The sequence below is a fragment of the Podarcis gaigeae genome, assembly GCF_964106915.1.
Source record: "Podarcis gaigeae genome assembly, chromosome: 9".
Classification (NCBI taxonomy): Eukaryota; Metazoa; Chordata; class Lepidosauria; order Squamata; family Lacertidae; genus Podarcis; species Podarcis gaigeae.
Window position 1 is genome coordinate 70,255,544 of NC_139685.1, and position 17,012 is coordinate 70,272,555.

Here is a 17,012-nt window from a genome sequence, read left to right on the forward strand (position 1 = left end):
ATAGGATTCCTCACAAGAAAAGGGAAAAGTTGACAGCTATGCTTATTAAGGCGGTAAGATCGAGGGAGCCAAGTTGAGAGGCAGGGATCAGTAGATAAATATATTGGGCTATAAGTAAAAATAAAGGAAGGGGGAGTGGAGGACAAAGAAATTATTCTGCATATGGAAGGGGATAAGAAGAAACAGAGATGAGGTTCTATCTGGGACATGGGGAATAATAACCCTAGACTGTTTTATTTGAGGCTGCTGCAAAATACTGATTTTTCTATGTGCTCAAAAGCTGTTCCTCCTCCGTATGTCTTCCCTCTGTAGCTCACTAGACTGGTGGACGTCGCCAACTTGTAACATGATAAATGGAACCGACGGTGATACTTTTCACCCATTGATAGACACTGGTGAAACCATCTACGTTTTCTCGTCAGACTTCTGTAGGTAAGAATGGTGGAAGGTGTTCATATCGTAGTGCTTTTCCTACTGTCACAACAACACTTAGGAAGGAGCAGATTCAAGCAGGCCACAAGGAAGGTTAACTAGTGTGTTTCAGTGGGATATATGGGGCATCCCAAGCCCATAACTTGCTGGTGAACATTTGCTAGCGTTGGATTATATACTTTGTTTGGAATACGTGTAAATCGCTCCTTGCCCTGCTGTGCCCCCAACATACCACATGTGTCTGTTTGGTCCATGTGTGTGTGCTTGTGTTTGGAAGACGGAAGAGAGAAAACAGGGTGTAGAAGCTGAGCTGGAAGCAGCAAACAGGAGCTGGGAACCAGATGCCACAAACCAGAGGAATCGGAAGCCAGGAATACAAACTGGGAAGTCAGATCTTTAGTCCAAAGTCAGAGCCAAGGCGTGTTGCTGCCCAGGCAACAACTCAGCCCTGCACAGGAAGCTTGCATCATTCTTTCTAATGAGGGGATGCAATGGCCAGCCTAGGTGGGTGAAGTCCGACTGGAGCCCATTGCCAGCCAAGCGATGCTCTAACCTTGTTGGCTCACTGAGTAGGGCAGCAGTTTCCAGCTCGATGGGTTCCTGGCTTTTGCCCCAGGGGTTTCCAGGGACACAGGCCCTCCATTCACACCACAGCAGCCCTGAAGAGTGCACAGTGCGTCTTTTGTTTCCGATCAAAGCCCGCGGCGGAAGGCTTCAGGCTCTTCTTGTCGTTTCCAGGTCCCTGTACCTCACGTTTCAGAAGTACGTGACCGTCGAAGGGATCTCAGCCTACCGGTTTTCGCCTCCTGAGATGCTCTTTGCAAACGCCTCTGTCAATCCAGACAATGCCGGGTTTTGTGTGCCGGCAGGGAACTGCCTAGGGGCAGGGCTCCTGAACATCAGCGCCTGCAATCAAGGTACGTGAGCCAAAAGGGATTCTAGGGCAGAACAGACTTTGCCAGCCCTGCACACCTCCCTGTGTCATTTTGCAGATTTGTTTGGGGTTTTGTGTGTGTGTGTGTGTGTGTGTGTGTGTGTAATCTCTGACTCCTGGAAACCCCCAAAATAGCCCAGCAAGGAATGTGCATCCTCGGTGGGTATGGAATGCCGACTGACAGTTGGAGGGAGCAGGAAATGGAAACTGGGAGAGCAGGGGGCATGCAGTGGAGTATCCTGGGAAAGGGCATGACTGGCTGGAAGGAATCCTGAACAGGAGCACCCCGAGGTGCTGCATTTTTTTGCCAGGGACCGTGCTGAGGAGGGGTGCGCTGAGGAGGGATGGTGGGAGTCTTCCTCTGCTCCGGATCTTGAATCTTCCCAGGAGCAGGAGGACGGTATAGATTTGGAACAGTGGTTTGCAGAGGGGTATAGTTCAGAAGGCAGAAGCTGGGAAATACTGGATGGGGAACAGCTAGGAGGAGAAGCACTAGGGGAGAGTGAGTTAACAGACTCAGTTTCTCTGGAAGGCGTTCAAGGTCAAGAAGAACAGAAAGCCCAGTGGTTGCGAGATCAGGTTGCAAGACGCGGTAGTGACGTGGGGGTCTAGAGGGAAGTGGGGGAAAACCTTAATTGGGAGCACCTTCATTCCTAGGAATGGATTCTTTGTGATCATTAAAATTTAAAGAGCCTCCTTTCTCTTTGTTCTGCTTATCTACTGCCAAAGTGGAGCGGGGGGAGGAAGCCGAGTCTCTGAAGCCTGACACCACTTTCCCCCTGCAGGCAAAAGATTCTTGCATTGCAGGGGGCTGGACTAGAGGAGCTTTGGGTCCCTTCCAACTATGCAATTCTATGAAATACTGCTTTGGCACCAGTGAGAATTTTGTGCACTGGGATGTCCCTGGTTCAGTTCTCACCTCTGGCTCGAATTCATTTGGTGGTCTGTCAGGGAAGCTTCTGCAGGATAGGGATGATGATGCCAGCCTGTTTTATAGTTCTGTCGCAAGGCTCACCGAGCGAAGGTAGAGACCTTTGAATGCTAAAAATGTGGCATATAAATGCTAGCTCTTATTATTATTATTACAGCAGCTTCGGTTGATTAGTTATCTGGCTTTTTAATTCATCTTCATGGTGTTAAAACAGTGGTACTATTGATTATAATTATAATAGTGTTACGTCCATGAGATTGAAAGGGTGAGCAAAATCAGGACACTTACTTAGCCCTACTTTGGATACAAGACTTGATTTATATCCTGCCTTTCCTACAGCAAGCTGAAGGTGGTGTTTATGGCTTTGCTCCTTTCCATTTTATCTTCCCAACAGCCCTGCGAGGGCGGTTAGGTAATGGCTGGCCCGAGGTCAAACAGTGAGCTTCGTGGTTGAAGGCACTACACCACACGGGCAGAACTGTGGCTGTATGTCTGGAGGGAATTTTTAAAGGGACATGTGCCCTTTTCCGTTCAGTTTCTGACAGCTGTTGTTCTTACAGGTGCACCAATATTTTTATCACCCCCACATTTTTACCTATCCGATGATAAGTATGTCCAGGACATTGATGGCATGCATCCGAATCAGGAGGATCACGAGACATATGTGGACGTAAACCCTGTAGGTACCCTGTTCTGCCTTATAGTTGTTACGGTTTGGCTTTCAGGAAGGACCTGTAGTAATAATAATAATAATAATAAATTATCTGGGCAGCTTTCAACAAAATATTAAAATACAGTAATGCATCAAACATTAAAAGCTTCCCTAAACAGGGCTGCCTTCAGATGTCTTCTACAAGTCTGGTAGTTGTTCTTCTCTTTGACATCTGGTGGAAGGGCATTCCACAGGGAGGGCGCCACTACCGAGAAGGCCCTCTGCCTGGTTCCCTGTAACTTGGCTTCTCACAGTGAGGGAACCGCCAGAAGGCCTTCAGCGCTGGACCTCGACGCTGAACGATGGGGGTGGAGACACCCCTTCAGATATGCTGGACCGAGGCCGTTTAAGGCTTTAAAGGTCAGCACCGACACTGTGAATTGTGCTGGGAATGTGAGCTCATGGGGGCCCCCTTTCCTTCTCCTTTCAGGGGTGCTAGTTTCCTTTCCCACTTCCTGGTTCGCAGGAGCCACAGTTTGCCGTTGGCATCTGAATTGGGCAAACCATAGTTTGCCAGTGACCAATGGTTTGGCTCCAAACCAGAGCTCGAAACGCAACTTCTGACTCTGCAGGGAGACAAATGATAGTTCAGAGAGAAACTGCCATTTGCCAAATGTGGGTGTTGCCGCTGAATAAGGCTGGGAGAGAATCCTCTATGAGGGCTTGGAGAGCTTCTGCCAGTCACTGTAGACAATGCTGAGATGGATGGGCCAGAAGCTTTATTTGCTGGAAGTCAGTTTCTTCTGATGCTAGGAGCAGCAGGTTGCTCACCTGTAGTACAGGCAACTGCCCATTTACGCGGGGGTTATGTTCCGAGGCACCGCACATTTAAGTGAAATCGCGTCTATTAGGAAAAGCCTGCAAACACCACAGTCATTCCCGCCAAACCTTCTTCCTCAAACTCCAATGCTCCACAGGCCTCAAAGGGCTCATGGGATTGCTAGGCACTATTTTTGTGCCTAAAGCAGAGACATCACCTTGCCAACAAAGGTCCATATAGTTAAAGCCATGGTTTTCCCAGTAGTGATGTATGGAAGTGAGAGCTGGACCATAAAGAAGGCTGGTCACCGAAGAATTGATGCTTTTGAATTCTGGTGCTGGAGGAGACTCTTGAGAGTCCCATGGACTGCAAGAAGATCAAGTCTATGCATTGTGAAGGAAATCAGCCCTGAGTGCTCACTGGAAGGACAGATTCTGAAGCTGAGGCTCCAATACTTTGGCCACCTCATGAGAAGACAACACTCCCTGGAAAAGACCCTGATGTTGGGAAAGATGGAGGGCACAAGGAGAAGGGGACGACAGAGGACGAGATGGTTGGACAGTGTCCTCGAAGCTACCAGCATGAGTTTGACCAAACTGCGGGAGGCAGTGGAAGACAGGAGTGCCTGGCATGCTCTGGTCCATGGGCTCACGAAGAGTCGGACACGACTAAACAACAACATTTTTGTGCCATTTTCGCAGCTCTTTTAGGGCTGTTTTTGCTCCTTTTTGCGCCGCTTCCGGGTTTGCGGTTACATGTGCCTTGAACGCAAATGGAGAGTTGTCTGTGTATAGGATTAACAAATTCAGCAAGCAATTAACATGCATGTGGGTAGCCTCCATAAGCAGCAGGAAGCATTGCTTCTGCTGCAGCCCATGTGGCATGGCGAGGAAGCAGCATAACTCAGCGGCAGAGCGCATGCTTTGAATGCGAAAGGTCCCAGATTTAACCTCTCAACATCTCCAGGTTGAGGATGTAAAACCCTGGCAAACCTCTGCCAGTCAGTGCAGGTAAATCTGAGCTAGATAGGTCAATGACTCTGGGGTTGAGCGCTGTTCTCTACTTCGCAGGGATGTCTCCTTTGGGCACCATCTTAGGACGGTTTATGATTATGGCAGAGGCCCTATTCTAGGCTTAGATGCAAATAGATAAATAAAGTGCGCACACCAATGCACGTCAATAACCAATTTCTAAAGTCTGACTGAGTCACAATTCCTTTATCCCTTAGTTGACAGGAGTGCTGGTCAGAGCAGCCCGGCGACTGCAGATCAATACTTACGTTGAAAAGCTACCAGATTTTATGTAAGTACTCTGTTGGGGTTTTTAAATTTTTTAAAAAAATCAGTATAAGAAAAACATTAGAATGAGTCGTATATAAAACAGGATAGGAGGATAACAAAGGACGTTAAATTTAAAGGCGCAGTAGATACCTGAAAAGAAGAATGAGATTTTTAGGATATTTAATTATTTAAACTGTATCGCTTTAGCATGTTGATGTTCCCTGGGAACAGGGATTGAGTACTAAAGCGCTCTGGGAATTGTAGTAGCTCTGTGAGAGGGGAGAGGAGTCTCCTAACAGTTGGCAGCATCCTTAACAAACTGCAGTCCCCAGGATTCGTTGGAGGGAAGCAATGACTCTTAAAGGTAAAGGGACCCCTGACCATTAGGTCCAGTCGTGGCCGACTTTGGGGTTGTGGCGCTCATCTCCCTTTATTGGCCAAGGGAGCCGGCGTACAGCTTCCAGCTCATGTGGCCAGCATGACTAAGCCGCTTCTGGCGAACCAGAGCAGCGCACGGAAACGCTGTTTACCTTCCCACCGGAGCGGTACCTTTTTATCTACTTGCACTTTGACGTGCTTTCGAACTGCTAGGTGGGCAGGAGCAGGGACTGAGCAACGGGAGCTCACCCCATCGCGGGGATTCAAACCGCCAACCTTCTGATCGGCAAGTCCTAGGCTTTGTGGTTTAACCCACAGCACCACCCGCGTCGCTTACAAAGTGGTATAATTGTGTTTCAAAGGTCTGGTGCTGGTTTGGCCAGGGATAAGTGCAAGGGGAGGGGTGACGAGATCTGCCTTTCTGCTGTCTGCGTGTTCCTCTCTTTTCCACCCTCTCACCTTGCTAAGCCACTTCAAGCAGCTTGTGGTATGAGTAGGAGAGAAATTGCATGTGTAGAGAGGTGAGCAGCCTATTATGGCAACTGGATAGGGAGAGCTGCCCTGCCAGCCGAGCTTCTGACTAGGCACCTGTGCTGTACCACTGTGTTGTCAATTTTTAGCCGCACCTCTTGCACTCAGTACAATGGACTGGGCAGACACCGCGTTGGGGGAGCAGAGTTTCCAAAAGCTTTTATCCACTGGGGTTGGGGGTAGTGAAGAGAGCCAGTCTCTGATCTCATAGTACCCGAGAGTGAAGTGGCATTCTATATCGTATGTAACAGTTCTTTAAACTACTTTTTCGCCTTCTTTTAGCCAAACAGGCAACATCAGATCCTTGTTCCTCCCTGTGTTCTATGTAAACGAGGTAGGCTTTTTTGCAAAACACCTTCTGCTTCTTTACTGCTAACCCAGCGTGTTGTGACAGGTGGAACTTAGCTGGGGGGGAGAGGGCCCATATACTGCAAGGAGAATTGTTGGGAAATAATGTGGATTCTGAAATATCAGACACTAGAGAAGCTGCAGAGTAACATTTACTTGAAGAGGGAGAGAATGCTTTAGTGCAGGGGTCAGCAAACTTTTTCAGCAGGGGGCCAGTCCACTGTCCATCAGACCTTGTGGGGGGCCAGACTATATTTTGAATTTTTTTAAAAAATGAATGAATTCCTATGCCTCACAAATAACCCAGAGATGCATTTTTAATAAAAGGACACTCTCTACTCATGTAAAAACACGCTGATTCCCGGACAATCCGTGGGCCGGATTGAGAAGGCGATTGGGCTGGATCTGGCCCCTGGGCCTTAGTTTGCCTACCCATGCATTAGTGCATAGATCATTAGTCTTCCTTGCCTTGATTGCCAAAAACAGAATAAATATGACTTAGTCTACTTGCACAATGTGCGTAGGTTGCGGAATTTAGTGCTCTTCGTGCGGAATTTGCATTGCCTATGTGTGGAGCTTTACGAGGGTGGTGGTGGGTTATCAAACTTCCAGGAAGACCTCCCTCTGATGTTATTGTTATGTTACTCAGCATACAATTAGAGAGCAGTGCAGTGCAGGGAAGAACACGGCTGCAAAATTTGAACTCACCTGCAACAGCAAAAATGTATTGGGTGTGGTCCTGAGAAAAGAAGACACTGAAAAGGTTCAGGGTATTAGCTTACAGATTTACCTTATGCTGCAGGGGCAAATTTACAAGCAGGAGAAGCTTGATGATTATGTAATTAGCATCCCGCTTAATGCCAGGATAGCATCTAAGTGGATCACAAAATGTAAAAACCAATTGCACAACATGGGTGAAATACAGATGGATTAGAAACGCACTGTAATTAAAATAAAAAAATGAAGCAATCTCAATAAAATGTTAATGTCCACGGAAAAAAAAGGGCAAGCCTGCACAAATTACAAGGTATTTTACTTGCTACAATTGAATGTGCCTTTCAAGCCGAATTTCTGTCTGGGAGGGATGGGGCAGTGATGCACTTTTGAGTTTCAGTGCAGCCCATCCCATTAACCCATTAATGCAGTGATTAAAACAGCAGACTTGGATTGAGGGAATGCCTGTATGAGAAGGTTGCCTTCAAGAGCCGGCGGAATGCCCATGCGGATGAGACCTTTCGTATTTCAGCAGGGAACTCATTCCACAGCACCAGTTGGAGACACAATCTAAATCCGCCTTCCCCAGTCTGCTTGCCCTCCCGATGTTTTTGACTACATCTCCCATCAGCCCCACTCAGGCAGCATAGCAACTCCAAAACATCTGGCAGGCAGTGTGTCGACAAAGGCTGATCTGAATCTTATTTGACTAGAGTCTTGTAGATAACAGAATGAATCTTTGTCTCTCTCCTCCCTGCCCCTTTTTGCTCCTCCAGAGTGTCGTGCTGGACAAAGCATCCGTGGCAAAACTGAAGACTGTTCTTCTTGAAACTGCGGTGATGACCAGCGTCCCTTATATCATCATGGCACTAGGGATTCTTTTTGGTGCTCTGTTCGTTGCGCTTGTCTGCAAGCCCTTACGGGCGAGGGAGGAGGTAAGGTAGCGCTTGGATCTGACCTTTCCCCTCTGCTTTCTGTACCTCTCTTATTTTGTTCATTTTCATAAAAATCAAAACCTTTTCCTTTTTTAAAAATTTTCTCTTGATTTTGACTTACTTTCTTTGTGCAATCACCAGAAAGATTTTGTGTTTTTGTTTTATTCCTTTCTCTGTTGTGTCTTCCTTTATTTGTTTCTTCCAAAATGCTGGTTCTAGGGCAGCGAAGGTTTAGTAGACACAGAGTAAGCACCTTTCCGCAAACGTTCAGCAGCTGTCTTGAGACACATGGTAAGATGAGCAAAGTCCATATCTTTTTCCTAATCCTCCTTCCTAGCTACAACCCTTATTCGCTAAGGAGAAACGGTTAGCTAGTGAACTCCAAAGTCTTAAGGTCTGTTTCGCACATGTATGATGACCATCATTCATTGACGGTAATGACTTGCACATTTGCATGACTAATTAATTGCCAACGGTAGTTTTTTTCACATAGCCCAATATCAGCTCAAACTGGGAATGGATGGATCAGTCAATCTATTCCCAATATATTCCCAATCTGTGGCAGTTTGCAATGCCCATCTTGTTCCCTTTTTAACTTTTAAAAAAATAATCAGTATGAAAATCACATTTGTATACACATTTAAATACTTACTTTATCATAAAATGTGTATTTTTCGCTCTGCGTGAATGTGCATTTCACCCTAAAGCACACATCTTTTGAGTCGAGAACTACAAACACATGCATGTGTGAACCAGCCTTAAGGTCAACACTCCTCGCTTGAAGGTCTTGGCAATCTCACTCCTGCAGCCCAAGCAAGGTTGGGACGTTTAGGCTGTTTCAGTTCTTACCCCACTTACTAGAAGTGAGCCCTATTGAATTCAGCGGGGCTTAACTTCTGAGTCGACGTAGTCAGAATGGCACCGTTGCTTGGTTGATTAGTCAAGTCGCCGTGTGAGCATGTGTGTGCTTGCGAGAGAAAGCGAGAGATGATGTCCGTTCAGACATTTGTGTGCTTTGGGTCAGGGCCGTAGTTCAGTGGTAGAGTATTTGCCAGGTCCAGTCCCCATCATCTGCAGGTGAAGCTGCCAGTCAGTTCAGACAATCCTGAGTTGGTCTGACTGCATGAGACAGCTTCCTGTGTTGCTGTGTTCCCCTATTGAATAAGAAAGCAAGCATGGTCTTTTTCCCTAAGCTAGAAATACAACTTTCCTCATGTGTGGATTTAATTCACTGACTAAAATTATTCTAGTTCTACTGGCCATTGACCGAAATAAATAATATATAATCCTAATCCTGTAATACCTTAGCTAGATTTCTTTAGTCAGGAACAGTCCTAGTTACTGTTTTCTTCTTTTATTTTTATACACATTTTCTTCCATTCCTCCTTCCCTAATAATAATAATAATAATAATAATAATAATAATAATAATAATTTATTTGTACTCTGCCCATCTGGCTGAGTCTCCCCAGTCACTCTGGGCGGCTTCCAACAAAGTATTAAAATACAGTGGTTTGTTAAACATTAAAAGCTTCCCTAAACAGGGCTGCCTTCAGATGTCTTCTAAATGTCAGGTAGTTGTTTATTTCCTTGACATCTGATGGGAGGGCGTTCCACAGGGCGGGGGTGGAAACGCTCCTTCAGGTATACTGGGCCGAGGTCGTTTAGGGCTTTAAAGATCAGCACCAACACTTTGAATTGTGCTCGGAAACTTGCTGGGAGCTAATGTAGGTCTTTCAGGACTGGTGTTATATGGTCTTGGCGGCCACTCCCAGTCACCAGTCTAGCTGCTGCATTCTGGATTAGTTGTAGTTTCCGGGTCACCTTCAAAGGTAGCCCCACGTAGAGCACATTGCAGTAGTCCAAGCGGGAGATTACACGACAACCATGCAAGGCTGATTGGCCCAACGTCTCCTTGCAATCATCATGGGCTAAGTGAGAACGTGAACCCAGGTCTCTCCATTCCAAGTTGGGTACTTTGGAGCCCACCCTAGTTTGAAAGTTGGCAGAGGGATACCAGAGTGTTCCAGGAGTCTTTTCCCCACTCTGCCTGTTGTGTGGGCTTCGTTTCTGAGCAGGTTCTTGCAACTGCAAAAGCAAATCTGTGTCTGTGTTGGTGTGCGCCATGCGGCTTTGCTTGGAGTGTCCATCACGGTGGTGGTGGGTTTTGTCCAAAATGAGAGAGAGAAGAAACAAGCAAGGGGTGTTGTTCTGTTGCTGGCCGGACATCGGTTTCTCAGTTGAACATAGAGGTAGCATTGCCCGGTGGGATGGAGCTGCAATCTCTTCCGCTTCCCGGAAGCGAGAGCAGAAAAGAGTGGGGAGGTCAGCACGGTGCAGGTGCACCTGCGGAACCCCTGGGTTGGCTCCACCAGTGCTTTCACAGAAAGCGGAGGTGATTCAGCTTCGCCAGGTAAACCCCTTCTGCCCTGCTTCTCCCTGTCCTTACTCTGCTCTCCCTGGAAGCAATTTTACCTACTGCGCTTATGGGTTAACTAAGAGACTGCATGGACCAGGGGAGGCCAAGTCTTGTGGCCAAGGTGATGGGTTTTGGGGAGCGGGGGGTGGGTATTGCCAGTTGTTTTCTTTTATGTAAGAATTTTCAGTATGCAAAATGTATCCAGTTTTTGGGGGGCGGACGGGCAACAACACCTGGTTCTTATCATAGGAATGTTGAGGGTACAATTCCCAATTTGTCGATTGGCCGGGGAGGCTGGAAGATTTGACCATAATTTGGATCCAAGATACATTCGAGGGCAATTTCTCAGTTCGATGGTGGAGATGAAAACTTCCCCACATGTAGAAATCTGACATATGAGGGAGGAGGCTAGACTTAAAAGCCTGTCCCTGGTGTGCTAATTTTCCACAAGCAGGGAGTTAATTGCTATAACTGGATATTCAAATCCACACCTCCAGTCTGAAATGGTACAGTCTTTAGAACATGGTACCAGGTGATTTATCTGCCCCATTAAGACGCACAACTTTTCAAAGGAAAATCTCTGACCATGATATGACACATACCTAAGATCATTTCCCTAAAAGCCATATACATCATATCCCTACTGTAATTTTCCAAATACAAGACGAATGCCTCGCAAGATGAAAAACGCGCAAGACGAAAGAGTTTTCCATTTTTTGAGTCGTTCCACAAGACGAATTTCCCTGTGGGCTTGCTTCGCAAGACGAAACGTCTTGCGAGTTCTTGCGAGTTTGTTTCCTTTTTCTTAAAGCCGCTAAGCCGTTACTATCCGCTAAGCCGCTAATAGCTGCTAAGCCGCTAATAGCCGTGCTTCGCAAGACGAAAAAAACATAAGACGAAGAGACTCGCGGAACGGATTAATTTCGTCTTGCGAGGCACCACTGTATATGTGCTTGTGTGATCTCTTAAGGCATATACATAACACAGACTTCAACTAGTTTCGTGAAATTCTCTGCCCACCCCCCCCCACCCCAAATTGTAATTCTGCAAGTGGAGCCTGGGGATCTCTTAATACTCAGCACCCACCCTAAACTACAAGTCCCAGAATTATTTGCAGGAAGCTGTGACAGTTTTACAGGTATAAAACTGAGACACTTCTACAGTGCAAGGGAAGCGCATGCTGTATTTGTCAGCCTTGGGTTGCAGGTGTCAGGATAGCACCTTTCAGTTCTGTGTTTGTCTTTCCTACCTCTCTTAATTTCAGGCTTCAGAAGACGAGAGAGCGCCGCTCATCCGGACATCGTGACTCAATTTCCCCAGCAACAACAAGAACAACACTTTTCAGAAACGAGCTTAGTGATGACTGAACTATGCAAGCTGCTCTTAACTGCAACCACTACGCTGTACAACAGTCTCGACCGTCTCCCCTGCACACTAATATATGTTAACCTTCTGTTTCGGGTTTTGCGGCATTCAGGAAGGGTTTGCTTTGTGAAAAGTGGACTGCTGTTTGAAGAGTGGAGGTTGCAGGGCTGCCTTTTCTAAAAAGCTGGAACAAAGGCAACTTCTGTTGTCTTCCGAGATTGCAAAAAGTAGTGTTCTAATATCCCTGTGTGGCTATAGACACTTGCACTGGTGTTCTCCCATTGACTCCCATGGGACTGTAGTAGTGTAGGTGTCTGTGGATCGGCCCCTTTCATTTGCCTTTTTGGCGGGCCATAGGCGTTTATGTCAGCTGCAATGGGTCCGTTTTTATTTATTAGAATCACTAGGTACAATCCTGTCCTTCAGTAACCTGACTTACTGCCAGTCTCTCTGACATACTAGGCATTTTAGTTTCCTCCTTGTGTCCATTTTCACATTGGACAGCTGGGAATGTTTTGTCAGTCTAGCTAGCTCATGATCTTGATCCTACGATACAAAGGGAGATCTCCAGCCTCCATCACATTTTTCACGGGTATGGCTGCAAAACTAACAGCCCACTGTTGTACCATACTGCTCTGCATCCATTGGATCGATTTTGGGATGGTTCCCCATGAATGCATACCTGTGAAAGTGACCTGCAGCCGGTTTAGCAGCGCCACTTGGGAGTCACAGATACCTGGTCCAGTGGGCTATTTTAAAAACGTGTCCAGTTCAGCACCTGTCTTTTAGGTGAATTGGTGTGTCTTCCCACCGCCCGCCATGCAAATGTTTTCTAAAAGCTGGTCTGTGGGTAGAAAATGTTTCCCGAGAGCCGGCTCTCAAGTATTTGATAAGGAGCACTAAGGGAGTGCATTTGAATCGGCACACCTGTAAAGATCACTGGTTGCTCTTTTTCCATGGGCTGCCTAAAATTGTCAAAGATGTGCCCCTCTTGCATTCTGTGTGAGGTCTCCCTACAGACCAAACCAAGCCCTTGACATGCTACCTCGAAGGGGCTAGGAAATGCCAACGCTGTCCTTTTGCCCTCGGCTCTGCCAGCTAGAGCCTCCCATCATTGCAAAAATGCTGAAAGTGCAGGCAGGTAGAAGCAGCCATCAACAGTATCTTTGCTGGCGGCAACCAACCTTACACTGCCACCCCCCCCCCCAAAAAAAACCCCAGGCATTTTGGGATGGGCAGGGAGAGCTGCCTTAGCTGGATCAGCTATTGGCAACGGACCTGATCTCTCTCGCCAAGCCAGCCTAGAGTTGGTGTAACAACAACTCGCAGCTTTTATTGCCATCCTGTTCTGCGGTGGCAGGAGGGCTCTGTATGCAGTGGTGGTTTTGCTGCTTGATTCAGCCCCGCTGCTTCCAGCCTGGAGTTGCAATTGCTTGCCTAGTTGCTTTAGACATAATCTCCGAATAAGCCAGTTTCTCAGATCTAGTAGCATGCAGCATTTTAAGAGACCTCTCAGTTAGAGGCATCTAACTGTGCCAACCCTCCCTTCCTGTCTGCTTATCTATTTTAGCCTCCCTGAGCGTAAAAAGGCACAAGCTCATATTGTGAGGTCTGGAAGAGGAAAGGGCTGCGTCGCCTAATGGGGAGTTTAAGGCACCTGAATCAGAAGCCTGTGGAAAAAGAGCTGTACTGTTGTCTTTCACAGGTGTACATACAGGAGAAGAAGGGAAGAGTTGAATCGCAAGCTACCTTCACTGGAGAGAAGGTAGCTCCAACCACTAGGTCAAACCAGCTTGTGTTACTTAATGACCAGCTGAGCCTCTTCTGAGAGGCCCAGCTCATACTTAGATAGGTATAGCAAGCAACATAACCTGCCAGTGTCCTATACACTTTTTCTTCCTTATGTAATCTGCATTGCTTCTGCCTGCTGACCAAATGCCCCATTATTATTATTATATTTAAATATCTCTTATTGATTCTTCAAAGTAACATGGTATAACTATCTCCCCCACATCCAAACGCCCCATTATTGAGTTGATTGCATTTCCCCCTCCCATTAGAAAAGCAATTATTACCTGAAGCTGCAGTAAGAAGGCAGTTTCCCCATCTATTTTTGGAGTGGTTGTCAAGACACACAACCTTTTGTCATTCATAGTGTTCACTAAGAACAGTTATTCGTTTATTTCAGTTGTGCTGGAATGTGTTGCTGGAATTCCTTTTCTGGAGCAGCCAAAAGACCCATCTGGTCCACTGTTCCATTTCCAGCTGTGGTTTCACCAGTGGCCTTCCAGATGTTGTCCAACTCCTGATTTCATTAAAGACCTCAAGTCTATGTAGGAGAAAGAGATGGTTCTCCCATTACTAGAACCTAAGAGTCATCTCATGGAGGGAAGCAGCCCCGTGGTTGGCCAACAGAGGCTGCAGGCATTGCAGATTTATGTGCATCCTTAATTGTTTCCTTGGAAGCTTGTGCAAATTATTTCCCATGGTACATTTACAAAATTATAGCATGAACATTTACACTTAAAGCAGTTGGCACACAGCATTGCTTAAAATACAGTGGTGCCTTGCAAGACGAAAAGAATCCGTTCCGCGAGTCTCTTCGTCTTGCGGTTTTTTCGTCTTGCGAAGCAAGCCCATTAGCGGCTTAGCGCTATTAGCGGATCAGCTGATAAACGGCTTAGCGGCTTGGGAAAAGGGGGGGGGGAAACCCCGCAGGAACTCGCAAGACATTTTCGTCTTGCGAAGCAAGCCCATAGGAAATTTGTTTTGCGAAGCACCTCCAAAACGGAAAACCCTTTCGTTTAGAGGGTTTTCCGTCTTGCGAGGCATTCGTCTTGCGGGGCACCACTGTAACTGGAAGGCAGCAGGGAGGCTGCTTGTATATATTTCTGAGGGTATAAAGGAGCAAAGGATAACTAAGAACCATGAATAGTATTAGTATAGTATTATTTCTGATAGATGCGCCTCTACAGCTAGGTCATTGGCTCAGATCACCTTTCAGTGTTCATTTATACTTTAAAAGGAATTCCAAGTTCTTGAAATTGCCCCTTTGATGCTGCCTCTCTGTCTTAGTATTATGGGGTTGAGTAGTGTTTAGGGCCTCCTAACAGTGCAAAGCCTCCTAGGCTGCTTAAGTTATGTTATGTGGGTGTTGGGAAAGATGGCACTCCAGGTTTTGTTCAACGTGATCCCAGATTATTAGCCATGCTGGCTGGGACTGATGGGAGTTGGAGTCCAACAACTTCTGCAAGGCCATAGTCTCTCCTCCCTTGTTTATAGTGTCTGGTCAAGGCAGGGAGATTGTGCGCAGTACTATCACGAGTGGCTAAAGCGAGGGCTGCGCAATGTTTATAAAACAACAAGCAGCCCTCATAAAAGGTTGCCTGTCCTGTGTCTCTAAATTTAGGCAGAACCATGTATACAACAGGATGAGCCAGCTGCTTGCTGTGAACGACTGAGTGAGTGCAAAGTTAGCGAAAGAGCAAAACTGAAAGTTCCAGGATCCTTTCCTATTTTTGGTATGAGGGGTGGCGATGGTGACATTTGTGGGCACTTTTATTTTTCTAGTTGTGGTGGAGACCATTTGCTTCCCTGTTAAATAGTTCTGCTGCAAGAAATGTCCAACAGTCTCCTGAAGCTGTGGACAAGGAAGCTTGTCATCTTCCGACAGAGGAGCTCCTAGGGGACTTTGGGATTTCCTGGAACAAAAGTTCTCTTGTGGGCTGCACTGATATAATTGATGGTTTGTAAGAGCTTATTTAAATTGCTCGGAGAGCTTCAGGTACAGAATATTTATAAGACTGATGTAAGCCAGGAAGCCTGTATTAGGCCCATATTATATGATGTGGAGCTAAGCTTGAGAGAGTTTTCCCGAGGCCACAATAGTTGATGAGTTTCTCTTAACCATCGCACTGTAGAAGCAGTAAAAGAGCCTACTATCAAATCTCTCTTCAATAATACTTCTCCATATTTAAAACATGTTTAGTGGTGCAGCCAGAAAATCTATAGGGACATGTCACAGTTGACAGCTTTTTAATGCAGAGAGAGAGAGAGAGAGAGAGAGAGAGAGAGAGAGAGAGAGATCTAGTATCAGGAGACAAACTGGAAAAGATTCAGCTCTTATTTGGGGCAATTCTTTGTAGGTCAATCATGGTAGTTTCTCCAAAGCAAAAATAATGCCCTTTTTTGGTGGGGGGTATCTAACACTGACTCTTTACACTCAGCCCTGTTAGTAGCGAATGAAGTGGACTGTTGTCATGTCAATGAACTGTTGTCATGTTAATGTGGAATATCACATTAAATGGCTTTTTTGTTTCATTGCCTTTTCTCCTTATTCTTGTAACTTGCATTTCTGAATATTTTTCTCCTAAGGGACATCTGTTTAGTTAGTGAATCTCCCTCTATGTAAAAAATAAAATAAAATCCCAACTAGGCCTGTTCTAGTTCTGCTGCTTCTGAGAGAAGACAGTAGGAAATCCTGTCCATTTATATGGGTGGGCCAGGTGAGCAGATACATTCTTACCTGCCAGTTGTCCAGGTGATAAATGCTAAGATGAGCCCTGCTGGACCAGATGACTGTGGCAAGTCCATAAGCAGGAATGAATGCAGCCACACTCTGCCCATGGGTGATTCCCACAACTGGGATTCAGAGACATGCTGCCTCGGACAGTGGAGGATAGAACATCTAGTAGTTACTGATGAGAGCCTTATCCTCCACGAATTTGTCTAATTCTCTCTTAAAATTATCAAAATGGATTGCCATTGTTACCTCTTGTAGGAGCAAATGCCATAGTTTAACAACTATGCACCAGAGGTGAATTTGGGGCAGCAACGACCATTTCCATCGCTCTGGGCACAGAGCCTAGGAGTGTTGTAAGGTATTGCAATGAAGTTGTATTCCACTAAGCAGGACGGAAGGCAGGGGCACTGAATTTTGGCCTCAGGTGAGGCGCCATTGAAACTGGAAAGACCAAAGTCTGGCCCTGTGTGCACTGTGTGCTTTCTAGCTGTCCCAGAGTTCTGGGTAGTCATTTCTCATTAGTATGGCCTAAAATATACTTTCTGCAGTTTCCTTTGCCCCTGAAAAGGATCTTGGCATTACGGCTAGATTAAACGCAAAAAAGCTAAAGCAAAAGACCACAGATTCACTGAAATCATAATGAGGTATAGCCACACAGCAGCAGTAGAAAATACATTTTCAATACTTAGTGCACCTCACCCCTTCTGGACAAAGAGGCATGTGTGTTTACCTGCCAATGAAAGGAAAACAGA

The 17,012-nt window shown here is 46.2% G+C and overlaps 1 protein-coding gene across 2 annotated transcripts in view; it reads left to right on the plus strand.

Moving 5' to 3' along the window:
* The window catches only part of SCARB2 (scavenger receptor class B member 2), a 35,589-nt gene extending 22,651 nt beyond the window's left edge, over positions 1-12,938 (plus strand). Inside the window, exons 6-13 of one of the 2 annotated variants that reach the window (XM_083756664.1) lie at positions 313-432; positions 1,171-1,349; positions 2,858-2,976; positions 4,998-5,071; positions 6,241-6,292; positions 7,797-7,955; positions 8,175-8,246; positions 11,638-12,938. In XM_083756664.1, coding sequence (XP_083612790.1) covers positions 313-432; positions 1,171-1,349; positions 2,858-2,976; positions 4,998-5,071; positions 6,241-6,292; positions 7,797-7,955; positions 8,175-8,204 — 733 coding nt within the window. In that variant the 3' untranslated portion in view covers positions 8,205-8,246; positions 11,638-12,938. The remainder of the gene's footprint in view (positions 1-312; positions 433-1,170; positions 1,350-2,857; positions 2,977-4,997; positions 5,072-6,240; positions 6,293-7,796; positions 7,956-8,174; positions 8,247-11,637) is intronic. The other variant, XM_083756663.1, reaches the window with a different exon arrangement.
* Positions 12,939-17,012: the final 4,074 nt, after the last annotated feature.